Source organism: Anolis sagrei, chromosome 4 (assembly GCF_037176765.1).
Source record: "Anolis sagrei isolate rAnoSag1 chromosome 4, rAnoSag1.mat, whole genome shotgun sequence".
In the NCBI taxonomy this organism is placed as follows: Eukaryota; Metazoa; Chordata; class Lepidosauria; order Squamata; family Dactyloidae; genus Anolis; species Anolis sagrei.
The window spans coordinates 143841555-143867763 of record NC_090024.1 but is presented as its reverse complement, the minus strand read 5'-3'; the positions used below and the strand labels follow the sequence as shown (position 1 = coordinate 143867763).

Here is a 26209-nt window from a genome sequence, read left to right as displayed (position 1 = left end):
ATTTAGAATGCTTTATATTACATGACACCATTTCGCTCAGTGACGTCTAAACAAATTGGCAGTGGTTCTCCTCAGTTACTGACAGGAATCTTTCCTTGTGGTATTTAGAGATACTGAGAAGTAACCAAAGACCTTCAACATGCAAAAGATGTGTTCCAAAACTGAGCCACAGCGATGTACTGGAGAATGCTCTGAATCAAAACGAGTAGACCTAATAGGCTGTATACGATCCCCATACTCCTTGGAATCTCCACATTCACAAGTTGAAGACATTTTTTGCTCCTTCATTTATCAAGAGTATTTTATAAGAATCAGCATCCCAAATACTCACAGGTTCAATCACAGCAGCTTCTCCCTTCTGTCCCTTTTCCCCATAAGCACCATGGCCATTCACCTGTTGGGTCAATATACAGAGAGACAAACATATTAGAATTGAAGTCTAAAAACCACAGAACTACAACGATGAAAATGATTCCAAAGATCAACTAGTCTGGTGATTCTCAACTCTAGTTTTCCAGATATTTTGGACTAACTCTTTGAACCTCAGCTGTCTTGGCCAAGGATCAGTGATTCCAGGAGCTAAAGTCCCAAACACCTGGAAGACCAGAACTTGGGAAACACTGACCTTGTCTAATCCATTGCCAGTGCTGGAATCCATATCTACCTTATAGACCTAATTACTAACAAGTATAGGGATATCTGATGATTCCCAAATTTAATTGATCTCTAATTAGAGAAAGACATGTATGAAAACTTTTTGTTAGCACCTTCAACATGAAGCTAAATAGCTGGATCATTCTTACGATAAAAATAATAAAAGACCATGGGATGGAAAGATCATCATTTTTTTTTAAAAAAAAAATCAAAGTCAGAGAAATTGCAGTGGACAAAGTTGTCCAGAGCCAGGACTTGAAGTAGCTAACTCTTTAAAAATCTGAATTAAGATTGCATCTGTTTTTCTAATAGATTCTTCAGCTTTAACACATATATTTCTAACAATTTAAAATTACTTTCTCCATAATAGAAATGCATACTAAATGAATGGGGTTGGTGCAGATGAGAAGGAACTGCATTTCAGTTCTATTTAAAAAAATTCATTTTCTCTGCAACTGTTATGCATGTATAGATGGCAAAAGGTGATATTTTTTAAATAATGAAACATGGGAAATAATTAAACTGAAAAGTTTTTGAAATGACTTTTGACTATAGTTCTCCTCTGATTTTAAATTTACCAAATGAAGTTCGGAATGTCACCATATATCTCCAAGCGAAAACAGGTAATGACTTCTAAAATCAAAATTTCTATGAAGGAACTCTGACTTCCCATGGTTATTTCTTTTGTCGCCTATGTGCAAACAGCTTCTGTGCATTTTGAAAAAAAATGTAGAACTTTGAACAAACTATTCCCTAGAATTCAGTGTACCTGTTACAAGCAGCATACTTTTATATTGTACAAAATGAGAAAGAGAGAGCAATTTTAATAGCACCAATGTTTTAAGACAATTAATGAAAATGTTAGTTGCCATTTAACTTTGGATGCCAATATGAGTGTAGTATGGCATACACTCCCTAAATAGGGAAATTACTCATTAGCATTAGGAAAGCCAAATAAGTAAAAATAAATAAATATGAAGGACTACAAAATTCATGGTTATTCTCTAAGGGGCCATCCAGTCAAGACCAAAAACAGGGATCTGTCTTGGTTTTTACCAGAGGTAAAAATGAATTAATTTGGAATAATTGGACGCCCCATTAGATCAAGACCTTGCTGAAAGGCCCAGGTTTAATGAGGTATTGGGCCAGTGGGGACACAGTCATCTTGCTTCTTCAGGCTTCCAAAAGCCCAGAGATGTGGGATGGTGGCCCCCCTCCTCTCCCAGCCCTCCAGTCCCTCCCCCAAAATTTACCCCACAGTCTTGCCAGGAATGGAGGGCCTCTCTGGAGAGCTGTGCAATTACTTCAGAGTGATGCTAGAGGAGGAGGGGATTTCCCCTCCTCCTCCAGCATCACTCCGCAGTAACTGCACAGCTCTCTGGAAAGGCAAACCCACAGGGTATGTTTTGGGGGAGAGAATGAGGGGCTGGAGGGTGGCTGGATGCATGTAGCCACCTTCGCAGGAAAATTTTGGGATTGTGGGAGGAGATGTGGAATACAATGTGGGCAAAAACAGGTTAGTTTAACCCATTTTCACACGCATTTTAGTCATGTCTGGAAGTGCCCAAAGTGTAAAGCTCTGGTAAGGCTTTGAGTTTGGCCCTCAATGCAGATTTTGTGTCTGTTGTCCAAGGACAACCCCATCTAGGAATAAAGATGTTCATTACCATAAAAACAATGAGCAGATTGACACACAGAAAATATGTATGGAATAACTGAGAGGATAAATTATACGAATGAGATCACAGACCTTTTAGACATTACTAGCTTCAGCTTTTCAGACACTTACAAAAAACAAAGCATTCGCTCCTCTGTCTTCCTTGATACATTTAAGTGAAAAGGTTACTGTACTGAAAAGTTATTCAATGATTTTTGCATTGAGAAGTCATAAAAAGCCTTATAGCATTAAGTCCATAGTCCATGACAGAAATGCAGACCAACATATAATGAGCTGGTTGTAACCCCACCCCTTTAAGGAATATTTCAGATGCCCAACTTACACTTGTTTCTGTGACATCAGTCTCTGCTGGAACACCTGGCCCAAACTCCTCATGAGTGGGATTGGTTGGCTTTTCTTCATACTCTTTATATTCATAAAAGTCATATTCGCCTAAATCTCCATCTACCACAACTTCAGCTTCACTGTGGTCTACTCCTCTGTTTCCATAATCTGTTTCCTCAGTTTTTTTATTCTCAGAGTTATACTCCTCTCCCGTTATGTATTCTTCAGTAAATACTTCTTCAACAGGAATTTGCTATTCATATAATCAGCAAAGGTTTGGGGAACAGGATGAATATGTGGATTACTGTTAGTAAAGCAAAGCATTCAGAAGATTTGAAAATAATGGTTGGTGAAATAGCACAACATTATTACAGCATTGCATCTTTTAATCTATTTCTGAAAAACTGAGGCATCAATATTTCAGAGGTATTAAAAGATCACACAATGCTTGTACATATATGTAATGAAATCAACACTTCCATAAATGTACTTTTTGCGGCATTTCTAATGGCATTCAGACTGTGACAAATGACTTGGAAAACAATTGCTCCATTGCAGTAATCTGAGATTTAATATAAAATTAGATCACTATCATATTTTATTGTCTTGAAATACATTTACTGATATATGATAATTGCAACTCTCCCATGCCAATTGTAATAGAGAGCAAAACATGAAAACATTAAATTTTTCATTAATATCTTCTTTTGTAGCACTAGATTTTTTCCAAGTCAGATTTGATCTCTTTCATTAAAAAAGAGTAGTTTGCAATTATTCTTTATGTACCATTCAATACGGATAAAAATTCTAGCAGTTAAAAGGGTTAAGAACAGCCTATCTTAAAATATTAATGAGTGTGCATCTGTATAGTTAGGTGACACCAGACACCCAGGTTTTAAACATCAAAATTTATACAATGGTTTCTTTATGATACACTCTCACGTCACATTTTAGAGGGAACTAGTTTTTATTGTGACAAAATGAAAGGCAAGTTTTGGAAGGGAAGTGGCCTATTAAAAGTGTCTTTTGTGTGGACCCTTATGAACAATAAATGGAAACCATATAAAAGTAGGAAATATGAGACAACTCTTGTTTTTGAAAAACAATCATAATAATAAGTAGTTTTCAGTTTTGCATTAATTTTAATGTGATTTCCAGTAGTCTTTCACATTTTTATTATTTTCATTGCATAGTTGAAATATGTAATTACAAGAGAGTCTGTAAAATAAATATGCCTTTAATGTAATGCAAACTCTGAAAATCAAAGCTTAAGAACTCATTTCAGCATGTCAATATTTATGAAACAAAAAGCCCACATTCATAAATGTCAGTTGACTACACACATGACAATTAATAGATTTGTTAAGACACAAGAAATGTTGAGTAGTTCTCAATCTTTTTCATGAAAAGATGAATCTGAGAGTTACATACGTCTTACAGATACAATTTGATTCTGTACACTAAGTATTGAGATGCAAACATCCCAATCCTGTACAATAGATTATTATAACTTTATTTGTACCCCGCTAGCATCTCCCGAGTGATTCAATGTTTAAATAGATGAACACCTGAAAGCAGGTTTTATGTATGGTTACCTATAGTGGACTTGGAACTATGTGCACAAATCAAGAGTGAATGGATACATACCTGGATGCTCTTCTTTATTGTGCTGTGCATCCAGATGTAACTAATGCATGCATTTCAATAATCCCCATTCATCTGATGATATGAATGAGGTGTATGCTACCATTCACATTGTAATGTAGATACATCATGGTCATTGTCTGGGACAAAGTGCACATTGCTGTACAAGACTGTATCTACATTAGTGCTTTGGGGTTTAGATTATATATTTAAAAGCAATATCAGTAGGATAGGATATGCAGGATCAACTTAAAGACATCTCTTCAAAGTTCATTGTGACTGTTCTCTATCTTCAGTCATCATCTAGACACTACATTATGTGCCATTAATTAAGGGATCTCTGAGACTTTGTTCTTCCTTCCTTAAATGTTTACTGAAAGTAAACATATCTGACATCCCCACACTACAGGGAAACCACAAACATGTGCATTATCTCACTACATATTTGAGCTGCAAAATATATGACTGAATATCCATTAAAAATATCAATCACTTGAAGTTGCATCTCAAATCTCAGATTCCAGGAATAGGATACCGAATGGTTTTAACTGCAGAGGCCTAAATGCAATGAGAGAAACTCAACTCCTTAAGACTTGGCAACAACTTGTTATTATCTTAAGATCTTTGAAATATGCTTGCCTGTATATTTTTCCATTGCTCATTACCTCATTTGGTCCCGTTGTTTGGCTAGGAGATACAGTCTGGTAGCGTTCAGAGGTTCCATAGTCAGTTTCAGCCACACTGTATTCATGATATTCATCAACAATATTGGCCTGACAGGAAAGAAAAAGCACGAATTTACCCACAAAAGGTCAAAGGAAGACATTCAGAAGGAATCTCCATTTAATTGGGTTATTCATGTATTCAACTACTAGGGGTTAGAGCTACATATTTCTCATCATCAGAGATCTTCCAGGTTTGGTCTAGGAAAGATCTTGATCGTTTTGTGGCTACTTTTACCCCTGTTTTGCCTTGTGCTGCAGCTTGATAGTTTTTCTTCTTCTTGGATGAATATGTTTCAGTTTTTTTGAGTGTGAACTTTTGGGGGTTGGTCTTTGAGTTAGCGGCCACTGTCCTCTTCTTCTTTGGGGCTTTGTTCTTTTTCTGAAAAAAGGTGGTGAAAGATGGAATGGGAAACATAAATAAGTGAAAGGGGATATGAGGAAGGCATGAAAGGAAGCAAAGTAAGAAAAGCCAAAAAAGAGAGAGTGAAAATAAAGCAATGTATTGCTGTCCATCTTCCAGCCTGCTGCTGTGGGATTAAAAAGAGTTTCACAGACAAACAGAAAAGGAGGGAAGAGAAAAAGTATGGAAAGCATGATTAACATAAGACACCATATGACAAAACAGCATGATAGATGAGAGGGACGTCAGACAACATACAGACTACATGCTGTTACCTCAGTCTGTGCTACTGTCTCTTCGTATAGTGGGGGTCCCTCTGTTACAGTGTCAAGGTCTTTATAATCTCTATAATCTGGATCCCCATAGTCATAGTCATATTCGATTAAATCTTCCGTTGCGTACTAAATTGCAAAAGGAAAAATACCAAGCATTGCTATGTTAGTAGCAGCAAACTATATTAGAAATCATGGAAAGCTCTTTCTTAACTTTTTCTCACTTGGAAGAAAAAGTTAAGGTAATGAAAGCACTCGTTCTATTAGTAACATTTCCTTATATTCTTTTTTCTTTCTTTCAAATTTATATAAAATGACAAAAGTAAGCTGATTAAAGTCAGCTTTTTATGAAAACAAGAGAAGGAAAACTGAGGTTCTTTTGTCATGGTTTGTAATCAGCAGATATTTTAATGATTAGATATTATATACTGGGTGTCCCAAAAGTTGCCATACACAGGGAAAATGGGAAATTGTAGCTAAATGTATCTTTATTTACCAAATATTCATTACAGTTTTAATGAAATCTTTACAAAGTATACTCTACATAAGGAGCCCCCGGTGGCGCAGTGGGTTAAAGTGCTGAGCTACTGAGTTTGTTGACCGAAAAGTTGCAGGTTTTAATCCTGGGAGCAGCGTGAGCTTCTGCTGTCAGCCCCAGCTTCTGCTAACTTAGCAGTATGAAAGCATGCAAATGTGAGTAGATCAATAGGCACCGCTCTGGAGGGAAGGTAACAGTGCTCCATGCAGTCATGCTGGCCACATGACCTTGGAGGTGTCTATGGACAATGCCAGCTCTTCAGTTTAGAAATGGAGATGAGCATCACCCCCCAGAGTTGGACACGACTGGACTTCATATCAGGGGAAAACCTTTACCTTTACTTTACTCTACATGTTGGTCATCTCTTTTTACACACACACGCACACGCACACACACACACATGAAGTATTCTCCTCCACTCATGGCGAACATGTTCCAAAATCTCTGTTGTTATGCAAGTCTACATGTATCCATTGGTATTGATGGCTCAAAGATAAGGAAGATGTCACCTCAAATCTTGTTTTAAGTGTAGTCTGGTAGATTGTGCATATATATGGAACTAAATATATAATGACATATAAAATATAATGAGTCTGTTAATTTTTCTTATGCATTGTGACTTTTGGGTCACCCAGTATAAAACACATGGATTGAAATGCTTCACCTTAGATTTCTTTAATGTTGTCAATTAAAAGGAAAGTTTTCTTGACTGAATCTGAAAGCAAATTGTTGTGCAAAATTTCTTTCAGTTCATCCCTCTTTCATTGTATTTTATTGATCTTCCATTTATCAAAGATCAATAAAATAATGTTAGGCATACAAAACACTAGAAAAAATCACCCAGGTATGAAATTATACAAATGCATCAACATATTTAAAATGGAATCCCAGTCAGTATGTATGCAGTAGTAATATGCCAACATGGAACATAGAAGAGCTAATCTGGTGAAACCAGTGCAAAAATCAAAGGTGACTAATTTCATTTTCTTTCCTCAGATAACTTTTAAATTAGGCCCAATAAGTTAGTAAAGTTAACTGAAAGAGAAATGGAAGCAGGAGGTTCTATTTTGCATTCTTCCACACATAATAAACCCTCTGCATGCAAACATTGGCAAGTTAAGATACCAAGTACTCTCTCACACGGACAAGTGCAAAAAGAGCAGCCGTTTTGTTCTCATCCTTCCCATCACTTTTACAAGTACAAGTACAATGTAGCTTGGATTGCAATACTGCAGTGTTGTCATTTTCCATCCTTGTCAGAACAACAGTGGTATGGAATGGAGGGCAAGGAATAAACAGCACTGTAACAGCCTCACATAAGAAAGTCATGCCAAACATCAAAGAGAAAGGAAGAAACACAACAGATGGCAGCTCCCCCCTCCCCCGCCCCCAGAAGCTGAATATTTAATGTAGCTTCCTGTTGGAATTTGAGGCCAAATCTCAAATTCAATTGCTCAATGGACTCAATGAGATTTGTAATAGTATCATGCTAAGATTCAGTTAGTAGTCAAGGATTTGATTTAGCAGGGACTAGTAATTATAATCTGACTCAGATTTACTTTTTGCAACAAGGTTTTTACACAGCCTAACACTCAAATTGTTTAATCTGCATTTTCTTTTTTTGTTCTGTTGTTGTTTTTTGTTTGCAAGTAATAATCACAAATGATGTACTTGCCTGCTCATTCAAAATCATCTCATGATGTGGGGAACAGCAATCAAAGAACAGATAAATTTGTTGGCTTCACATTCTGCACATTCATATTTTAATTGCATTTTTTCATACAGTTGTGTATTTTAGGAAGCCACCCATCCCTAAATACGACTCAAGCAACTACTGTGATCATGTTTTGTTTTTGTTTTGTTTTTTACTAATTATGGAACAAAATTTTCCAATATTTTGTGTGCTTCCAGTTGTGAATTATACTGTCATGCAGATATTTATGTAAATACCTGGCTCTAGAACACTGAACTACAAAAAAAATTGCATTTGCTTATGGGCAGCCACCTCTTTCCATGTATTACAAAGAATGATTTGCAGTGTTACGCTGTGATGAATTACTTCCCAAGTTTCCACACCCAATAAAATAACCTAGACATAGTAATAAATGAAGGTGATGCAAAAAGTGTCAGTCACTGATAAGGAATTGCAAATGGTGCACAATCTGAGGACATAACACAGGTGTGTGAAATCTGTGACCAAAAGACCACAGCCTCATTTGGCATGGACTTCCAACCATTTTGGAAACTCCAGCCATTTTTGGCTCCAGCCACATAAATGTCTAATTCTGTCATGCCTATTTCTGGAATGTGAACTTCAACAGTTTCTCCTCTCTTGATAAATTCCCCACTAGTTCTCAAAGCTTGACTAAACTTGTATATAATGGAATTTCCACATTAGAGAATTCTAGGGCTCAAATCCAATGGTTACCTTCAACTAGAGTAAACTCCTTGAATAATTCAGAACTAGGTAAGTCAACATTTATGTAAGTTCCGCTGTTTCAATGGATGTACTTTAGTTGTGACTAACCTTTGGATTCAGACTGCTCACTGAATTCTATGAAAGAAACCATTGTTCAAGAATGGGTGAGTTTATGTTTGATGTGAATATCGTGCAAATGTTAAAGTTTTGAACTACAGTTCTCATGTACAAACCTGGGAGCTGTTATCCCAAAACATAATGATTCCACAGCTCCTATCTATCTATCTATCTATCTATCTAGCTATCTATCTATATCTATATCTTTCCATTTGATGCAAAAACTGTATATAAACCTTTTCATTTAAAAAAAACAAGCAAAAAGATCTCATTTCAATAAGTAATCCAGATTTAACAGGGCACATTGTTATTAAAGGAAAAATCCCTTTCCCCCTCAAACTTAATTATTAATCTTCATATTTAATAATTAGATGCAACTTGAGTAGGTTTACAGGTAGAAAATTATTATAAATATTGGCAATGTCTGCCTTGTTTAAAAAAAGTACTTAATACTGGCATTCAGTCTTATTGTAAATCTTATTCAATATCAGCATGGTTTAATTAAAGATGGTGAACATCTTTTCATCCTTATGCAAACATAAACAAGCTGTAATAAAAGCCCAATTATCTAGAAAATAGCTGGTATGCGCAGAATTTATAAAGGGGGAGAATAGAATCCCATGTATTTGTTACTAAAAAAACACAAGGAAGGCGAAAAGACCCACCATTGGTCTTTCATACTAGCATTCACACTTTCATATAATTCTGAGGATATTTTTTAGGATTCAGATTCAGTAAATGCAAATAAAACAGTCTCACTCATTCTTTCTAATCTCTTCTGCATAGAGAATTCCCTTTAAATAGAAAGCATAGAGCACTCTCATGCATGAGTGATGCACAAAAACCTTCTCCTAACCTCTATTTGTAATTATAATTATGATAATCAAAATACAATGAGGTGTAGAAACTACACTAGATGAAACCTAAATCCTGATCATTAGATTCCTCTCAGCCACTATTTTCGTCCCTTCCTGTTTCCAAGAATCATAGAAGCCACATATCTGAGTCTTTTTCAGGTGCTCAAAATGTTGTATCAAGTAGAGAAGATAAATGCATGCTTGCCATATCCCTTCATTTCCAATTTCACTCTCCTGTGCACGAATGGTGGATAACAATGAACACTCTCTATTTTAGTTGGAGTTCCACATGTTTAGGTTTCTACTTAACAGGAGAGTTTTCAAGAGTAAAAGTGGCTCTGTACATCAGATTCCTTCAAAACTGTACCTAGGAAGGTGGCAGTAAGTAGGGTGACAAGTTCAGTATCCCTTATCCAAAATGCTTGGGTTCAGAAGTGTTTTGGATTTAGAGTTTTCTTGGTGTTTGGAATTTCTGTATTTGCATATACACACATAACAAGATATCGTGACTAAAGGAGCCATGTCTAAGCACATAATTTATTTATTTATTTCTTATTTATTTCAAACCTTTATACCCCATCCTTCTCTACCCCCGAAGAGGGGACTCAGGGCGGCTTCGAAATTAGATTTCATATTCATCCTACACACATAGCTTGAATGTAATTTTATACAATAGTTTCAATTATTTTGTGCAAGAAACCAAGGTTGTGTACAGTGAGCCATCAGAAAGCAAAGGTATCTCGTTCACCTAGTTGGACAACTCTGAATTTTGGCGTATTTTGGATTTCAGAATTCTGGATAAGAGATGCTTAACCCATAAAACACCTCGTGTTCTTCCTTACACATTAAGGCAACATTCTTACATCCATTCTTACATACTGTATGCTGCTAAACAGGTAGATGAAAATGTCCTAGAAACCACACCGATTGAGAAACTGGGTTCACTTAGTTTTTGAGTTCCTTAGGTTACTTTCCTGGCAGTAGACACTACATCTTTCCTGGTTCCTGATGAGTTAATGATAACTACCGATACAAGGATCTCTTTGTATAGGAGAACCAAAGCCACTGCCAGGTAGTAGCAGTGGTGTCACTGGCTTGTGAGTCCTTTCTTAATTTAAATACAAACTTGGAAGAAGCTATAGAAGTTGTCAAATCTATATGGAATATCTCATTGAAACGTCAGAACTGTCTCATTGATGAGAAAAGTGAGCAAATGAACGCAATCTGGCACATTATTAGTACACAATAAAGGCTGGGCCTTTGCAGTTATAACATGGTGACCATCACAGTGTTGGTGAAAAAGGTAGTAAATGATCTGAACTGAGTAATCCTTAAAGGCTGGTTTATACAAAAGCCCTAACAAAGATTGATGCAGAGTTCCCACCTTTTTACGGAGTAGGCCAAAAAAGTACATGGTCTCTGGGCATTATGAAAACTGGCCAAAACTTATTAAAAGCCAGTCAGATGACAACTAGAATTCCAATGAGTTCAGGAGCTAGCAGTCTCAAATGAAATCATAAAATAGCTTTCTCAAATCTTCAGTGCTCCTTACTAAAATTAAAATATGCATGTCTAAAAGAAGACATGGCAGCATTTCCCTGAAAGCCATTTTCTTACTATTATAAAAGTGCAACTTTTGCAAACGTTTCTTTTCTACCTCTGCCCCTGTGAAAGCTCTATTGATAGAGAACAAATAGGTTGTGTCTGCAAAGGAATGTAACACCTCAGTGTCTCTCTCCTCTTGCAAGTCAGCCAAGAAGGCTCAATTGCAAGCATTCATGGGCTTCTTTGGGGAAACAAACAAGAAATGAATGAAAAATTTGTCGCTGCCGAAAACTGCATTGAATTTAGTACAATCATGTTATGATGGAAGGTGAGGCAGGAAACCATTTAAAAGGGATGAGACAGATCGAGAGCATTCCAATGGTTGGATTTGCATATGCTTTTAATTATCCACAACAATTCTGCTGCCTTTCTGCTGCACTAATTTGGCTACTGTCATCCCTGCAGTTGATGGTCTAATTTTTGATAAATATGGCTGGCATGTGTGAGAAAGGGATGGAGAAAAACTCACTGGCCTCAAGGACTCATTCTTTAGAGTTTGAAAAATATACATGAATTGATCCAGAGGGAGAATCCTTAATTTTAGTCATTCCCAGTGCTTCTGTAATGCAGGAGCTAAGAGTGTGGATGATGCGTCATGAATCAAACTACACATAATCTCAGAGGCTGATAATAATAATGACTTAACTCATGATGTTTCATGAACACATGAGCCACCAAGTTCAAACAGCACTAAGCAGGCAGAAGGAAAGATTCATAGTGCAAGAATAGAGAACATCCTTTGCATACAAAAGCATCCATGATCAATCACTGGCATCTTCAGATGGGACCAAAAAAGGCCCTAGAAAGCTTTTGCCCATCAAGTCCCATCTATACATGCTGTAAAATCCAGGGGGATGTGTTTTAAAAAGTGAGAAGACAGTCCAAAATTAGGGATAAAATCCACTGCAGATTATCAGTGTATGTATGCTGCAAAACAGCAATTGGGAGGAACATGTGCAGGACTCATGTAAATAGCACCACCTCTGGAAAAATCAGATAAAGAAGCCAGCTATGGCAATCTCAAAAAAGTAAGCAAACATCTTTTCCCATCCTTCCCAAGAAAAAATCACTTTCCGCTTTCTGTTTTTAACTTGGAAGATGAGCTTAATTGATGATTTTCATCTGATGTGCTGCTACAGTTCAGTGCATTTCTCCAAACAGAGTAAAAAATGCATTGTTGAAGGCTTTAATGGCTGGAATCAGTGGGTTGTTGTAGGTTTTTCGGTCTGTATGGCCATGTTCTAGAAGCATTCTCTCCTGACCTTTCACCTGCATTTGTGGCAGGCATCCTCAGAGGTTGTGAAGTCTTTTGGAAACTCCTCCAACAAACCAGGTAAAAAATGTTTTGCTGAATTGATTTGGCACGAGGGGAGCTTTGTGGCTGTCACAGGAGCTTTTTCATAGTTCCTGGGGTGTGTGGAGACTCTTCAGAGTGGAACTTGATGTGGCTATGTAGAAGCAGCCTCAGATTAGTTGACCATATTGAGCTAGATGACCCAGTGATCGGACATGCTAAAATTTACATTCTTATGGAAACCGATCAGGGGCTTTAAGAAAGTTTTAGGACCTGTTTGAGATCTACAAGAGTTGGGAAGAGACTTACCAGGCTATATTACACGAATCACAGACATGGAGAGCATCTGGTTATTGAGATGTGGTTCATTCAGGCCCCTTCTACACTGCCATATGAGACAGATTCTCAATTCAGATAATCCAGATTATCTGTTTTGAACAGATTTTTAACTCTGTACTGCCATATAATTCAGTTCAAAGTAGATAATCTGGATTTATGACAGTGTAGAAGGAACCACATAGTTGGTCTTGCATTTATTGCACAAGCCATTTCTATCATGTAGCACTTTGAAAACATCTTGTACCAGTTGAAACAATTTATCCGTTCATCCCAGTATGCCACAAGTAACTCTCTATGGACACAGCAGCTCTGCATGGTATCAAGTGACAACCTGTAGAAGTCAGGGAATGGAAGCTAGAATCTTTTGCATGCAAAGCATACACTGTAACATTGCGTTATAGCACAATACTTAGATCAGCAGTTACTCAGCATTTAAAATAGAACTGTATACATTTTAATCATATTTATATTAACAATGGTAGGATCTGTCTGACAGCAGAATTAGTGACTGCTATGGACTCTGCCAATCTTGTGGCTAATAAAATTGCTAAGGGCAGGTTAGAAAAAGTTCTTAGGAGACCACAAAACAAACAGAAACATTGACTGAATCAAAAATCATTGCCAAGTATGTTAGAAATAAAAAAGGCACACAGTGAGTAAATTGATATTTATGCTAAGTATTGCCAGAGGCACAGTTTGAAAAGCCAGTCATTCATGAATGAGAACCAGCAAAGGCACGCATAAAAAGTGAGGGTATTCAGAAGGCTGCCTTGCATCATGCACAGTGAACTGGAAAATATTTCAGCTCTTCTAGGATGTTACTTTTGACATTTCAATAAAGTTTAAGGTCACTTTTATTTTATTTTTTAAAGGCTGCATTTGGTTTTTCATTGTCTTCATGAGACAGAAATACACGTGAAACCTGGCTGCAACTTTCCTTCCATTCTATGCAATCATTAATTTACGGAGAGCCTATTTAGAACAGTGCAGGCTTTATTGATATAACATCAAGACTATCACACTTAAAGGGATGTCCAATAGGATCCAATGGCTACTATTTTGGTTTTAGATATACATAGCAAAACACTAGGCTATGGTTCCAATGGGAATAATTTAACAAGTCATGATTTCCCCGTGTCCTGAATTCACAAAATAACAGAAATGGAGACTATTATACATTTTACACCACATACTCCTGTAATAATGGTTATTCCAATCCTTGTTGCCATACCCTCATTCATAATTATTTATCATAAGGGTTTGTGATACAGGTTCCCCATAAGGAAGCAATTCACAGGCTAATGCATTCAGGCCTGTAGCGAGGGGGTGGTTTTAGGGGTTCAACCCCCCCCCCCCGAAATGTTTCAGATTTTTTTAAAAAACCTGGTTTACTCATGAATTTTAACTGGTTAACCAAATCCCCATGCTGCTAAGTCTATGCGATGCAAAAAATTAAGAGTCCCTCCAGAACTGCAAGCACTATCTCAGGCAAATATTGACAATTTATTCACACTGTCATTACTTGCAGCAATAGCTGATGTAGTGAAGCAACCAAGTTGGGTGTGTGTGTGTTGAATGCTCTCATTAAGGAGGCCAGACTTGGTGGAGGTGGTTGACAGGGGTGGAGCTGCAGGCTATTGAAGGCTGCTCTGCCCCCTGCTGTGCTCTTTGCTTCAGCATGAGCTAGGAGGCAGGTTTCAACCCCCCCCCCCCCGAAATTGTCAACCCTCCCCGAAATTTTCAAACCCCCTCCCCAAAATTTTCAACCCCCCCTCCCCCGCCGAAATTGTCAACCCTCCCCGAATTTTTTTTCTGGCTACGGCCCTGAATGCATTGTATTAAAAGATACAAGGACTCTGTGCAACTGTGTGACCAATGAGAATCAAGGTATCTTTATGTGTACAAATCCAGAATGTCAGCTGCATCTACACTGTAGATTTGATGCAATTTGACTGCCATGGCTCAATGCTATGGAATCCTGGTAATTGTTGTTCGGTGAAGTACCAACAGTCGTTGGCAGATAAGGCTAAAGACCTTTTTAAAAACTGGTTCCCTTTTTCTTAAGGAAGGAAATATGGGTCAAATTAATGATTCTGCTTTTACATTACTAAAACTATAAAGAAGAGAAATTCACTCCTGAAAGAGTTATCATGTTAGCAATTCCCTTTGCTATCCAAAGCTTAGGTAGATAGATGATAGATAGATAGATAGATAGATGATACATTGAGTTGCACTTAAAATATACTTGTTTCTTCTTACATATACATTCAACTTAAGAACAAACCCATGAAACCTATCTTGTTCCTAACTTGGAAACTGCCTGCATAATGATATGATTCCATTTTAATAGTCACAAAAACATCTTATGGAATTCTGTGATTTATAGTTAAAGGAAGGGTCTTTGAAAGGCTCAGGCAGACAGCTCCTGATTCCACAGTATGCAGCTGTTTACAAGGAAATAAGTTTGCTGTGGAAGAAAAGGGACTAAAATTAAGATCTGTCTCTGGTCATGCACAATCTCTTTGAAACTATCCTGACAAGATGATTAGGATTTTGTTTAAAGAAATAAACAAGACATCAAGCAGTTTTCACCTCTCTATTCTCTTGCTTAAAAAGGCATGAAGCTGTTGGTTTATACTAGGTTTTCTAAATTCTAAGACCTGTAGTGATGTCAGCTAGGGATTGCCTCCAAATCTATCCTGGCTTGTCACTTCTAGCTTAACTATTTCCCCCATTAGTTTTCTCTTTCTTTTCTTTTTTTCTTTTAAATAAGAACACTATGTTCTCTGGTGTTCCTGAGTCCAGAAAGAAGAGAAATGATCCCATCGAAAGCATCCCACTGTTTAGGGAAGTAAAGAGATGGGAAGCACATATTGCAAGGATTAAGTTGTCTCATATCTGACCACAATTTACAGAAACCTTCTAAAATGTTATATAGATATTTTCTGAGGCTCAGAATTTTATGTAAATTGTCTTGCTGGACTGTATATCGGCAGATATAGGTATATTGCTGGATGGTACATTTGCAGATAGAGATTCATTTCTATTCTCGTACAAAAAGGTAATTATAATAACTATAAAGTATCAGTAGTATGTAAAAGTTATTTTTTATCCCTGATTTCTAATGCAGTGATTTTTAAATAATATCATTTTATACAGAGGCACATTTTTGACATTATCACATGGGGGAAGCCCCCACCCCAGGTGCCATTCCACCAGAAAATGTCGCAAAACAGCAGGCACAGTGACACTTCCCCAATCACATGGGAGGGGGAGTGTTGCCCAAATGCCATTCCCATGTTTGGAGGGAAGCATTCAAGGACACTTCTACCCAGGTTAGGGGCAGAGTCTCTGACAAAAGTCACGCTATGCTGTGTGGTGGCTAACATGGGACTCTGTCCCCAAAGAGGGCTCAAAGCATCCTAGGATGCTTGTTTTGGTAAGTGTGATGAGGTAGTTAGTTGGAAGGATTCCCTAACTCCTGTCCTCCAGAATGAATGGGATTGTAGCTACTGGGGAGGAGGGGAGTAGGAAATTGCTGCTCAAATAAGAACCCTGCTAGCCATGAAATTTCCCCAAATGTCCCCAAATGATTTGCATTGAAGTAACTTAAAACTTCACTTTAGCAGTACAATTTAGGCATTTGATGAAAAAGTGTAGGCAAAGTTACCAAGGGAATGTGAATATAGACAATACAAGAATTCTGGGGTTTCAATGTCTCACTCAGCAATGCTATTTATTTTATTTATTTATAATGCTTTTTTTAATTTATTGTATAATGCTTTTCTCACCCCGAGGGGGACTCAAAGCTAGACATTTGAGGAAAAGGTTATAGGGAGTAAAATTCCTTACCCAGCTCCCAAAGATAAAGTCCCAATGAAGATCTGCCACCTCTTCAATTGTTTGTCAAAATTTGCTCTTCAGCTTCTTAAAAGTGTGTAAGGTGATTGTTTTTCTTGATCAATTGGATCTATATGCCACTCACTCAGTTCTCAGAAAGCTTTCCCCTATCAATTAATTAATTCAAGTTGTATGGCTTTCTCAACATATATTGTAAAGATAAACACATATAACAGGAATTCTACAGGGAATCTTATTGGTGGTGATAGGGGTGGAAAAGATAAGGGATTTCTTTTCCTTTCCCTCTTGAAAGTATGGTATAGGCCCAATCCACCTGTCTGATGGAGTACTACAAATAGGTCTGTCCCAGGACACTTTGTTGCCTGGAGGAGAAGACAAGATAGTTTTAATCTCTCCAGTTTCACATAGAAACATTAAGTAGACCACACTAGCAAATTAGTCATATTTATTGCTGGTAAAAAGACAATATCTGTAACTTTGGAGAGCATCTGAGGAGACAAATTAGTATGCATAATTCTACATAAAGGACGTCAATTTGTTTCCCAACATCCTGCATAACACTGAAGCCAATTTTGCCCTACCAAATCAAGCTATATGTGGAACATATATAGTTTTTGTGCCAAAACTGCAGTTGTCATGTAATGTTTCCTGCAAATACTGTGAACAGGCCACACACAACCAAGCAGCCCTCTCTCTGATCAGTGTATTTTCTATCTGGACCAATAAGTTCTCCTGACTATATCTTGCAAAAATATATGACATTGCTGCTGCTTCTCTATCTAGATCTAAAACTCTCTTTTGCTTCGTGATGGGATTGGTGGTAAAGGAGGAAGTAAAGATTCCACATGATTCTCCATTACACCTTGTGTACTATAAGATGAAAAAATCTTGGGTATATGGCAAACATGTGACATCATCAATGCACACACACTAGAAATTCAAGCCTGAAGATGCAATTTTGTCAAGGCGACCTGAACTTATAAACCAAGCCAAGAATCATTTATTCATCATTAATTGTGTATAAAGGAAATCAACTGTGCCGATATCCGGAACCTATCAGTGTGGCTGGGACTATAGAAAAAAATGAACAGAGTCTGTGATCATGGAAAACTTTGCCTGAAGTCATGAAAATGACTTTAAAATATGGCTTTAGCACATTTCACAGCTCATTAATGCTTGTCCTAGTGGATCAGCACAACTTCTAAACTCACAAGAACGATTTATTTGGCTCAAGTATCTCCCGCTGCCCTAAAAAATAAAAAGGAGAATTTGGCATAATTTATGCAGCAGCATAAGAGAAAACGATCTAGGCAGACATTAGGTTTTTTAAAAAGAAAAATCTAAAACTTTGCAATTATACACACACATAGAGGATTATTTCTCTTGAGAATGAAATAAATCCCTAACAATAATGTTTCATATGAGTTAATAACCGGGATGTCATTTTTCACTACTTTCATTTTTGAAGCAATCTATGTTTAATTTTAGGAATGCTTTCTGCAATTTTTAAGTTTGGGACTTATTTTCTGCAAAAATGTGTTCGTTGGTTTTTCTGTTTGGTTATTTTCGCCACATAAAACATTTTTGGCACAAAAAAAATCATCCTCAAAAGAGATTATAAAGGAGTTTAATCAGAAACAGATAAATAAGGCTCAGTCAGATGGCACAATGGACAGTCAATGCAATGTCCCACCATTAGCAGCTTTTTTGTGCACAAATAAAGCCTATAAGGTCAAGACAGAAACTCAGGTCATGACTTCATTCTTCATATCCTAATTCAGGCTTTTGCACTGTAATCTAGAGAGTTAACGTTTGATTACTTTTGTCATATAGAAAGAACACAGCAAACCTATCATTTTACAAAGGTGGGTGGTTTCCAGTCATCTGATGTTTTTGTAAGGGCACTGAAAATATGAATATGAGGTAATTTTCAATGGTGCGGCTGATCAAATACCTTTCCTTGTAGTGTGTGTCTTGGCTCATTTGGATGACTCTTCTGGAACTCTTTATTCTACAGGCATCTTACTGAGTCTGCCACAAAGGAAGTTGCTTTTACCAGACATGATTATTTAACCATTCAAACTAACCCCTGCACCACCTGACCACCTGACCACCTGCACCACCTGACATCCGCCGGGAAGTAGCATCCAATAGTGAAAGGACCAAGGCAGAGACATCTCCAGCTCATCCCCTGTTTGGGTATCAGCCAGCACGTCAACGACTTAAATCAAGACATAGTTTTCTTAGAACTACAGAGACACTCGCTGGAACACCCCAGCAAGCGAGAGTCCAAAAGTGGCAGGCCCAAACCCAGCACCTCAATTCATGGGTGATACCAGATGAGAGACTCCCCCCTGGGCACTCAGAAGACTGGGCGACTTGGAAGGCGCTGAACAGATTGCGCTCTGGCACCACGAGATGCAGAGCCAATCTTAAGAAATGGGGCTACAGGGTGGAATCCTCGGCATGCGAGTGCGGAGAAGAACAAACCACTGACCACCTGCTGCAATGCACCCTGAGCCCTGCCACATGCACGATGGAGGACCTTCTTGCGGCAACCCCAGAGGCACTCCAAGTGGCCAGATACTGGTCAAAGGACATTTAACCAAATACCAAATTTACAAAATCTGTGTGGTTTTTTTTCTTTCTTTTTTTTTTCCTTTTCTTTTTAATCTCTGTGTTTGTTTTGCTCTGTTGGAATTGTAATACAATGGTTGCTGATGACACGATAAATAAATAAATAAATAAATAACCCCATTGAATCAATTCAGCAGTCACTCTCTGGAATATTCAGCAGAAAGTCTTTCACATTTTTTTACTATAAATGTAGCAAACTGATCTTAAGACCATGGACATGAAAAGATCATGTGTCTTATTATTGATGTTGGGGCTCTCTTCAAGGCAGCACTGCCAATAGAGTGTCCCCAAATCTGTAAGCTGCCTCTGGGAAAAATTATAAAATTACCCCTTGATTTCTGAGGATTTTCCAAAGGAAGAAAGGTTTTCTGACAATTTCATTATGCTGGTCCTGGGCCTCGTAATCATTCTCCATTAAGGCCTCAGCATGAAATATGCACAGATTGTACACCTGCTTTAGCCAGACTTCAACATTGTTCAATTCTGAGAACCACAGTTCAAGAAAGATATTAAGAAGCTGAAATATGTCCAAAGAGAGATTGCCATGTTGACCAAAGATCAAATCAAGCCTTTAGAGGAATGACTTAAGGAGCTGCTTGTGTTTTAGCTTTTTCTAAGAAGTAATTTCTTAGCTAAAAACTCTATGGCAGTGTAACAGAATGATGGACTCTTGGAGAATGATGGACTCTCCTCCTTTGTAGGTATTTAAGCAGAGCTTTTATAGGCTTCTTTCAGGAGCCCCTGGTGGCGCAATGGGTTAAACCCTTGTGCCAACAGGACTGCTGACTAAAAGATCAGCAATTTGAATCTGGGGAGCGGAGTGAGCTGACTAAAAGGTCAGTGGTTCTATCAGCTCCAGCTTTTCATGCAGGGGCATGCGAGAAGCCTCCCATAGGATGGTAAAACATCCGGGCATCCCCTGGGCAACGTCCTTGCAGACAGCCAATTCTCACGAACCAGAAGCAACTTGCAGTTTCTCAAGTTGCTCCTGACATGAAGAAAAAAGAGTGCTTTCATTGTATATACCTGCATGGCAGGTGGCTGGGCAAAATGGCTCTAAAGATTCACCCCAAATCTAAGATTTTGATTTTGTTTAAAATAAAGAGACCCCGGGAAACCTCAAGAATCATAATTCCCACTACATTTGGATGAACAAATACAGTGAATACAGTGAATGTTGTTCCTTTTTTGACCTTTTTTGGTTAGGAGTGAAGCCTTTTTACTACCCACTCCAAATGATTATGCAAAGTGGGGTAGTGTTGAAGAGACTCCTGTCCATTTCATTTCAGTGTCAGAAACGGAACAATGCCATTGTTGCATACCAATACCCAGAAGAAGGAAAGGCTTGTGTTCAATCCAAACTCAACACTAAATGGCAAAATATTCCAAACTCAGTTGAAATCCTGGGTAGGCTATGTCAGCAGTGATACCATTTTCCAAATGTAACCACTAGGGCTGGGTAACCACGGAAAAATTTGTTTCTAAACTCGATTCGTTTTTAGGGGGGGTTTATGTTTCGTTTTTTAAAAGAATTCTGAAATTTTTCTTTAAAAAAGTTCGAAATATACAAAATTTTGTAAACTACGAAACAATTACGAATCGATTCGTTAATGGTGGACACGATTGCGCAATATGCAAAAAAAAACCCTCCAAATGGGACAGGGGGAACTTCTGAAGCTTCCCTCTCCCTCTGTTGTTGACTGTTGGTGTGATAATTTATTTTTTATCACTGATAAAACAAACAACAACCCTAAAACTTGCACCAGACATACGGAAACAATTACGAAACAATTACGAAACAATTTCGAAACAATTACGAAACAATTACGAAACAATTACGAAACAATTATGAAATAAATTGAAAAATTTGTTTCGATTTTTAATTGCTCCTGCATGGCTCAATATCGGATCGTAAGCTAATTTAAATACGAATTAATAACGAATTACGAAATTAACGAACGAAACCACCAGCCCTAGTAACTACCAAAAGGAAAATAGTGGGACGTGAAACATACAACCTCCAGCTGCAGAAACAGTTTCAAAATCCTGTCATACAATTTCCCTTTTTAAACTCATACCAGAAATACGCTAAGATAATTGTTCTCCTGTTCCTTCTTTAGAATGTCTGAAGTTACAATAAGATCATGAGAACATATTAAACATCCATTTGTAATTATTATTGCACATGGTTAGGCAGTGTGATTGCAAAGTTCTGGGATGAACAAAACCTGGCATTCCTTGATGCAACACTATCTTTCCATTGTGATCTCATACTTCCTACATTAGAGAGGAGCATATTTTGTATTACACAATCTGATTGTCATGCAGTTCCTGTAAAAGGGCTGTTTTCTTCATTAGATACATTTCAGAAGCATCACTTCACCAATGCAAAGAGAAGAAGCTAAGCCATAATTAAATGAAGGGATTGCTTTGGAAGTGGATTGCTTTCTGAATACTGGAGGAAAGGTTTCTGAACTCCGAATCACCTTTACTGTGCAATATCGTTCTGGAGGGGGAAAAACTGATAAGAATCCTGCTTGAGACATGACAGTTTCAGAGACATTCAAAGAAGAGATATGTTTGTACTAAGTTAATAGCTGCTTTGAGTCTCCTTTGTGGAGAGAAAAAATAGGATATAAATAATAGTAATAATAGTACTAATAAGAAGAATAAGAATAATTCAAATGATACAAAGTTTGTGTAGCACTTTAAGGACATAATTATTGTTCTCAATAGAAGTAATGGTAAATAACAATTTTCTTGCCACTATAAAATGAAAAGACTCTGTACATCTAAGTAACTGTTCTGCATTCAGGAATCACTACTTTAGTCATTATTATAATATTATTAACTCAATAATAACCCTCAATGTTCTTTACTGGGCATCAGTTGCATGGGGAGAAGGGAGTACATTGCATTGGTGATCAGAGCATGAGTGAACGACGTCTCCATTAGGTTTGGGTGAGAAGGTTAAACAGAACAGCTTAATTAGTTAAGTTTACTTAGACAAAGTAGCTGGTTTAGAATACTGCTCACACTTTTTTGAGTGAAATAATTTAGGATAGTGCTGCATCAAAGTGAGTAGTTCCTCAAGAGTGCACAAAAATCAATGGCTATTGGAATATTTATGATTTTCATTACTCTAATTGCCCTCAGGAAACAGAATGAAATGCTTTACTAACAAGAAAGTTTATCTCTACAGGCTTCAGTCCTACAGGTATAGTTAAATCCTGGATGGCAGATCGCAAAGTGGTGCCTCATGCAATATGTGTCTTGAAGGAAGTAGACATCCAGTAAGTTAGCAAGTCTTTAGAGAATAGAAGGGCTAAATTAGTATTGTAAAATATGGTACATGTGGGTATTCCAAAGAACATGGCTAAGCTTCATTTGGATCTTCCGTTCAAAAGAACAGTTCATTTAGAAGTATTCCCCACCCCCCTTCGTTCACATAATCCTTGGAATTGGGGCAGGGCCAAAACAAATGAAGCAGAGCTCCCATTTGGGAACCATTTCTCCATCCCCAGTCAGGCTGTGAGATTTATGAGGCTATGGGATACTGTTCCAAGCAAGGAACTGAAGGGCCTTTACTATGAGGCCTTTCTGAATCAGACTGCACTGCTCACTAGAATGTGTATATATATACTACAGGGAACAATTCAGCTTTGAGAAGGCCAAGGGGTGCATGACTAAATAGGACTTTTTCATCTCTTGACTCCAGAGATGTGGCTAAATTAATGTGATTTGCCTGGACACAGTTCAATGCATTTGTGTTTACAGCGCAGAGGGAATATTTACAAAAGTCAATGCTCAGATTTTTCAAAATGTTATACGGGAGACATAGAATTTCACCCTCATTCAAAACTCCTTTGATTATGACTACGATAATGATCCTGCAGCACTCTTTAATGTGGGCTTCAGTTCCATTACCTGGATATGAATAAGAGCCATAGGAAAGTTGCATCTATAGAATACCACTGTTTTAATCTGCTAAGGAAGAGGCTAAAGTCCTGGATAATAGCATGGTTTCATCATGTCTGGTAAATGTAAACAGTTGGATCCCTGCTAAGGATTCCTGCATTTGCTGAGGCCTAACAATCCTGAATAGCTCACAAGGCTTTTTCTTGCCCCAACACTTGATTTGGAAAAATTGTGCTAGATCAAATCAGACTAAATGGAAGAGATGGGAATAATTTTCAAAAAATAATTGGAAAATAATTAAAGGTATTCTCAAATGTCTGGAAATCCTGTCAAGAAGAATCCTAAAGTGAAGAAAAACTTCACAGTTTGGGATTTTTTTTAAAATACAGAAATTCACATATGCCTGTTTTGCTCAAAAAACAGTATTTTCTATGCAGGAAATAGAATGTTCTGCAAAAAAATATTGTTTCTGATAATAAAATGTTATTTCCTGCACAGCAAATCTCCTTTTCTATACAAAAGTATCCCATGTGAATTTTGTGTTGAACACATCTGAAACTACATATAAACTTTAAAAAATTAAATTTGATAATTAAAAATTTAATGAGATTCTTCCTCTAATTATGCTTGTAATTAGAGGAATTTGCCTTTTCTACCGCAACTGTACCTGGTGAAAAAAATTCATTGCATTATCCAATCAAGGGAATAAGATATTTTTTGATCAGCCAAGAGCAGCAGGCAACTACCAGTCTTTGCAGAGTTCTGATACTTGCACAATTTGGGTAGTCCCTGTAGAGTATGGATATTTCTAGATCTTGAGAGTATACAAATGGTGCACATGAGTTGCAGAGTTCAGTTCATACGGCCATATAAAAAGCCTAGAATTAGCAGCTACACCACAAACTAAGAAATTACTACATCATGGCAACCCATCGCTGAAATGACCTCGGGAAATAGCATGGAGAAAAGATGTGACAAAATACTTTGGGAAAAATCACCAGATTGCTGTTCTATATTATCAAAGGCAGAAAGGAAGCACTCATCATTTGATGAGTTAATGAATATGTGATCCTATGTGAAAGATTTTGAAAACTCAATATTGTAGAGACAGAGAAAGTTTGGCGGGGTAACCAAACTAATCAAGGCTCTTATACTGTACTAAGGAAAGGATCCAAATGGATTTGACAGAAGTCAATCTTTAAGTAAGGCCAGTGAGAGAAGGGATCCTGTTCTTGTTTATCTCTTCTGGGTGTCACTTGAGGTAGTTGTTGCTTCGTTGGGAAGTTCCAGAGCTCAATCCTACTTAAAAATCATTGTCTCTGACATGTGGAGCCTATGCAGAAAAGAAGTATGACTGAGATCACCAACTTTATGTTGGATGGATTTTGTAACCCCTTTTTATTAGATATATTAATTAGAGTCACACTCTAATAAACATGTCTAATAAAAAGGCCTCCCAAAATGTGAGTTCTACACACTTTTAACTATTGCTCCTTCTGTTTAGTGGCATTTAGTATCTCCCATGTCATTGCGATGCTGAATCCAGATTGAAATGCGATCTTTAAGTTGCTCTATAAAATTCTGAACCTTCTTCCTAAATAGATTCAGCACTCTGGATAACTCCTTTCATCATAGTGAAAATTTGGAATTGATTTATCTCTCCTTCCAGTAGTAGGATTCTCACATAATAGTACAGATGGAACAAGTGACCCTCCTCTCCTTAGCAACTCAAACACAAAAACCAGGTTTCAAGACAAAAACGATCACTTAATTTTATATGACCCTCCAACTACCATCACCTCTGGAAAGAGAATAGTGAACAAATTGTGATAGCAAGTACAGTATATATTTGTGAAGTTGTAAGAAAGTGATGCAAAGTTTGCTCCAACACCGAAGAAAATAGATCTTTTTTCAGTTTCTGCCACAGCTAGCTCTGACCTGACCAACTACTAGGAGTGTTACTCTCCCAAACCATCTAACACTGGAGACTTTCCTCTACAGAAAAAAAGGCTGCTGAGCAACAATCACAGCAAATTGATACTCATCTTACCATTTCACTGGCCACCTCTAATTCCCTCTTAATTTATGACATGAAGTTCGATGGTGATGGTACTGGTGATGATGATGACAATGATTTCTATCCTGATCTTTTTCCCAGGTTGAAGCTTAAAGCAGTTCCCAACAATTACAGAAAACACCAACAGAAATGCACAAGATGTAAAGTTCTAAAAATATTAAACAAGTAAAATAATATGATCCATGGGTAAACAGAGGCATTCAGTTTACCAGCAAGACTGGCGAATTAATATATCAAAAGCCATGGAAGAAAGTCAGGAAGGATAGCCTTGGCACCATTAGAAAACTTTTAGGGATTTGTTCCTTGTATGGCCTTGATATAATTAATCATGAATGCATACAAGACTTGGCATAATGGATAGGGTATGTACACTGAATTTAAGCACATGCACACATACACACCATGCTATTCATCTATGTATGTAGTACACAGTGTAAGATATAAATAACCACATTCTTATATGGAAATAATATAACTTGAACATTTTACACAAATTTTCAAGAAATAATTTACAGAAAGAAATGTTAAATGCTAAAACTTTTTAAAACACACTCGATCAAGATGGTTAAATACACATGTTAGTAAAGACAGCTACCCCTTTAGCTCTAAATAAATGCTTAAATTACTATCTGCAGAATAACTTGAATCCAGCCTACCTATTAAAGTAAAATACATCTAATAAAACATGGCTCATTACTCACCTCATCAACCTGAGGTTCTTGAGCTTGGGGAGCATTGGGCACAGGGGAATCACAGTCTGGGCTATAATGCTCACAATAGTCGTAAGCTGCTCTAGGATCTCCGATGATCAACAGCTGCTGGATATCACCCTGCCGGGAAACATAAGAAG

The 26209-nt window shown here is 37.4% G+C and overlaps 1 protein-coding gene across 1 annotated transcript in view; it reads right to left on the bottom strand.

The window, feature by feature from the left end:
• Positions 1 to 26209, bottom strand: part of COL11A1 (collagen type XI alpha 1 chain) — a 299114-nt gene that overhangs the window by 190626 nt on the left and 82279 nt on the right. Inside the window, exons 5-9 of the mRNA XM_060774023.2 lie at positions 26061 to 26189; positions 5701 to 5826; positions 4966 to 5073; positions 2655 to 2909; positions 332 to 394 (exon numbers count right to left, since the gene is read on the bottom strand). Of these exons, the coding sequence (XP_060630006.2) occupies positions 332 to 394; positions 2655 to 2909; positions 4966 to 5073; positions 5701 to 5826; positions 26061 to 26189 (681 nt within the window). The remainder of the gene's footprint in view (positions 1 to 331; positions 395 to 2654; positions 2910 to 4965; positions 5074 to 5700; positions 5827 to 26060; positions 26190 to 26209) is intronic.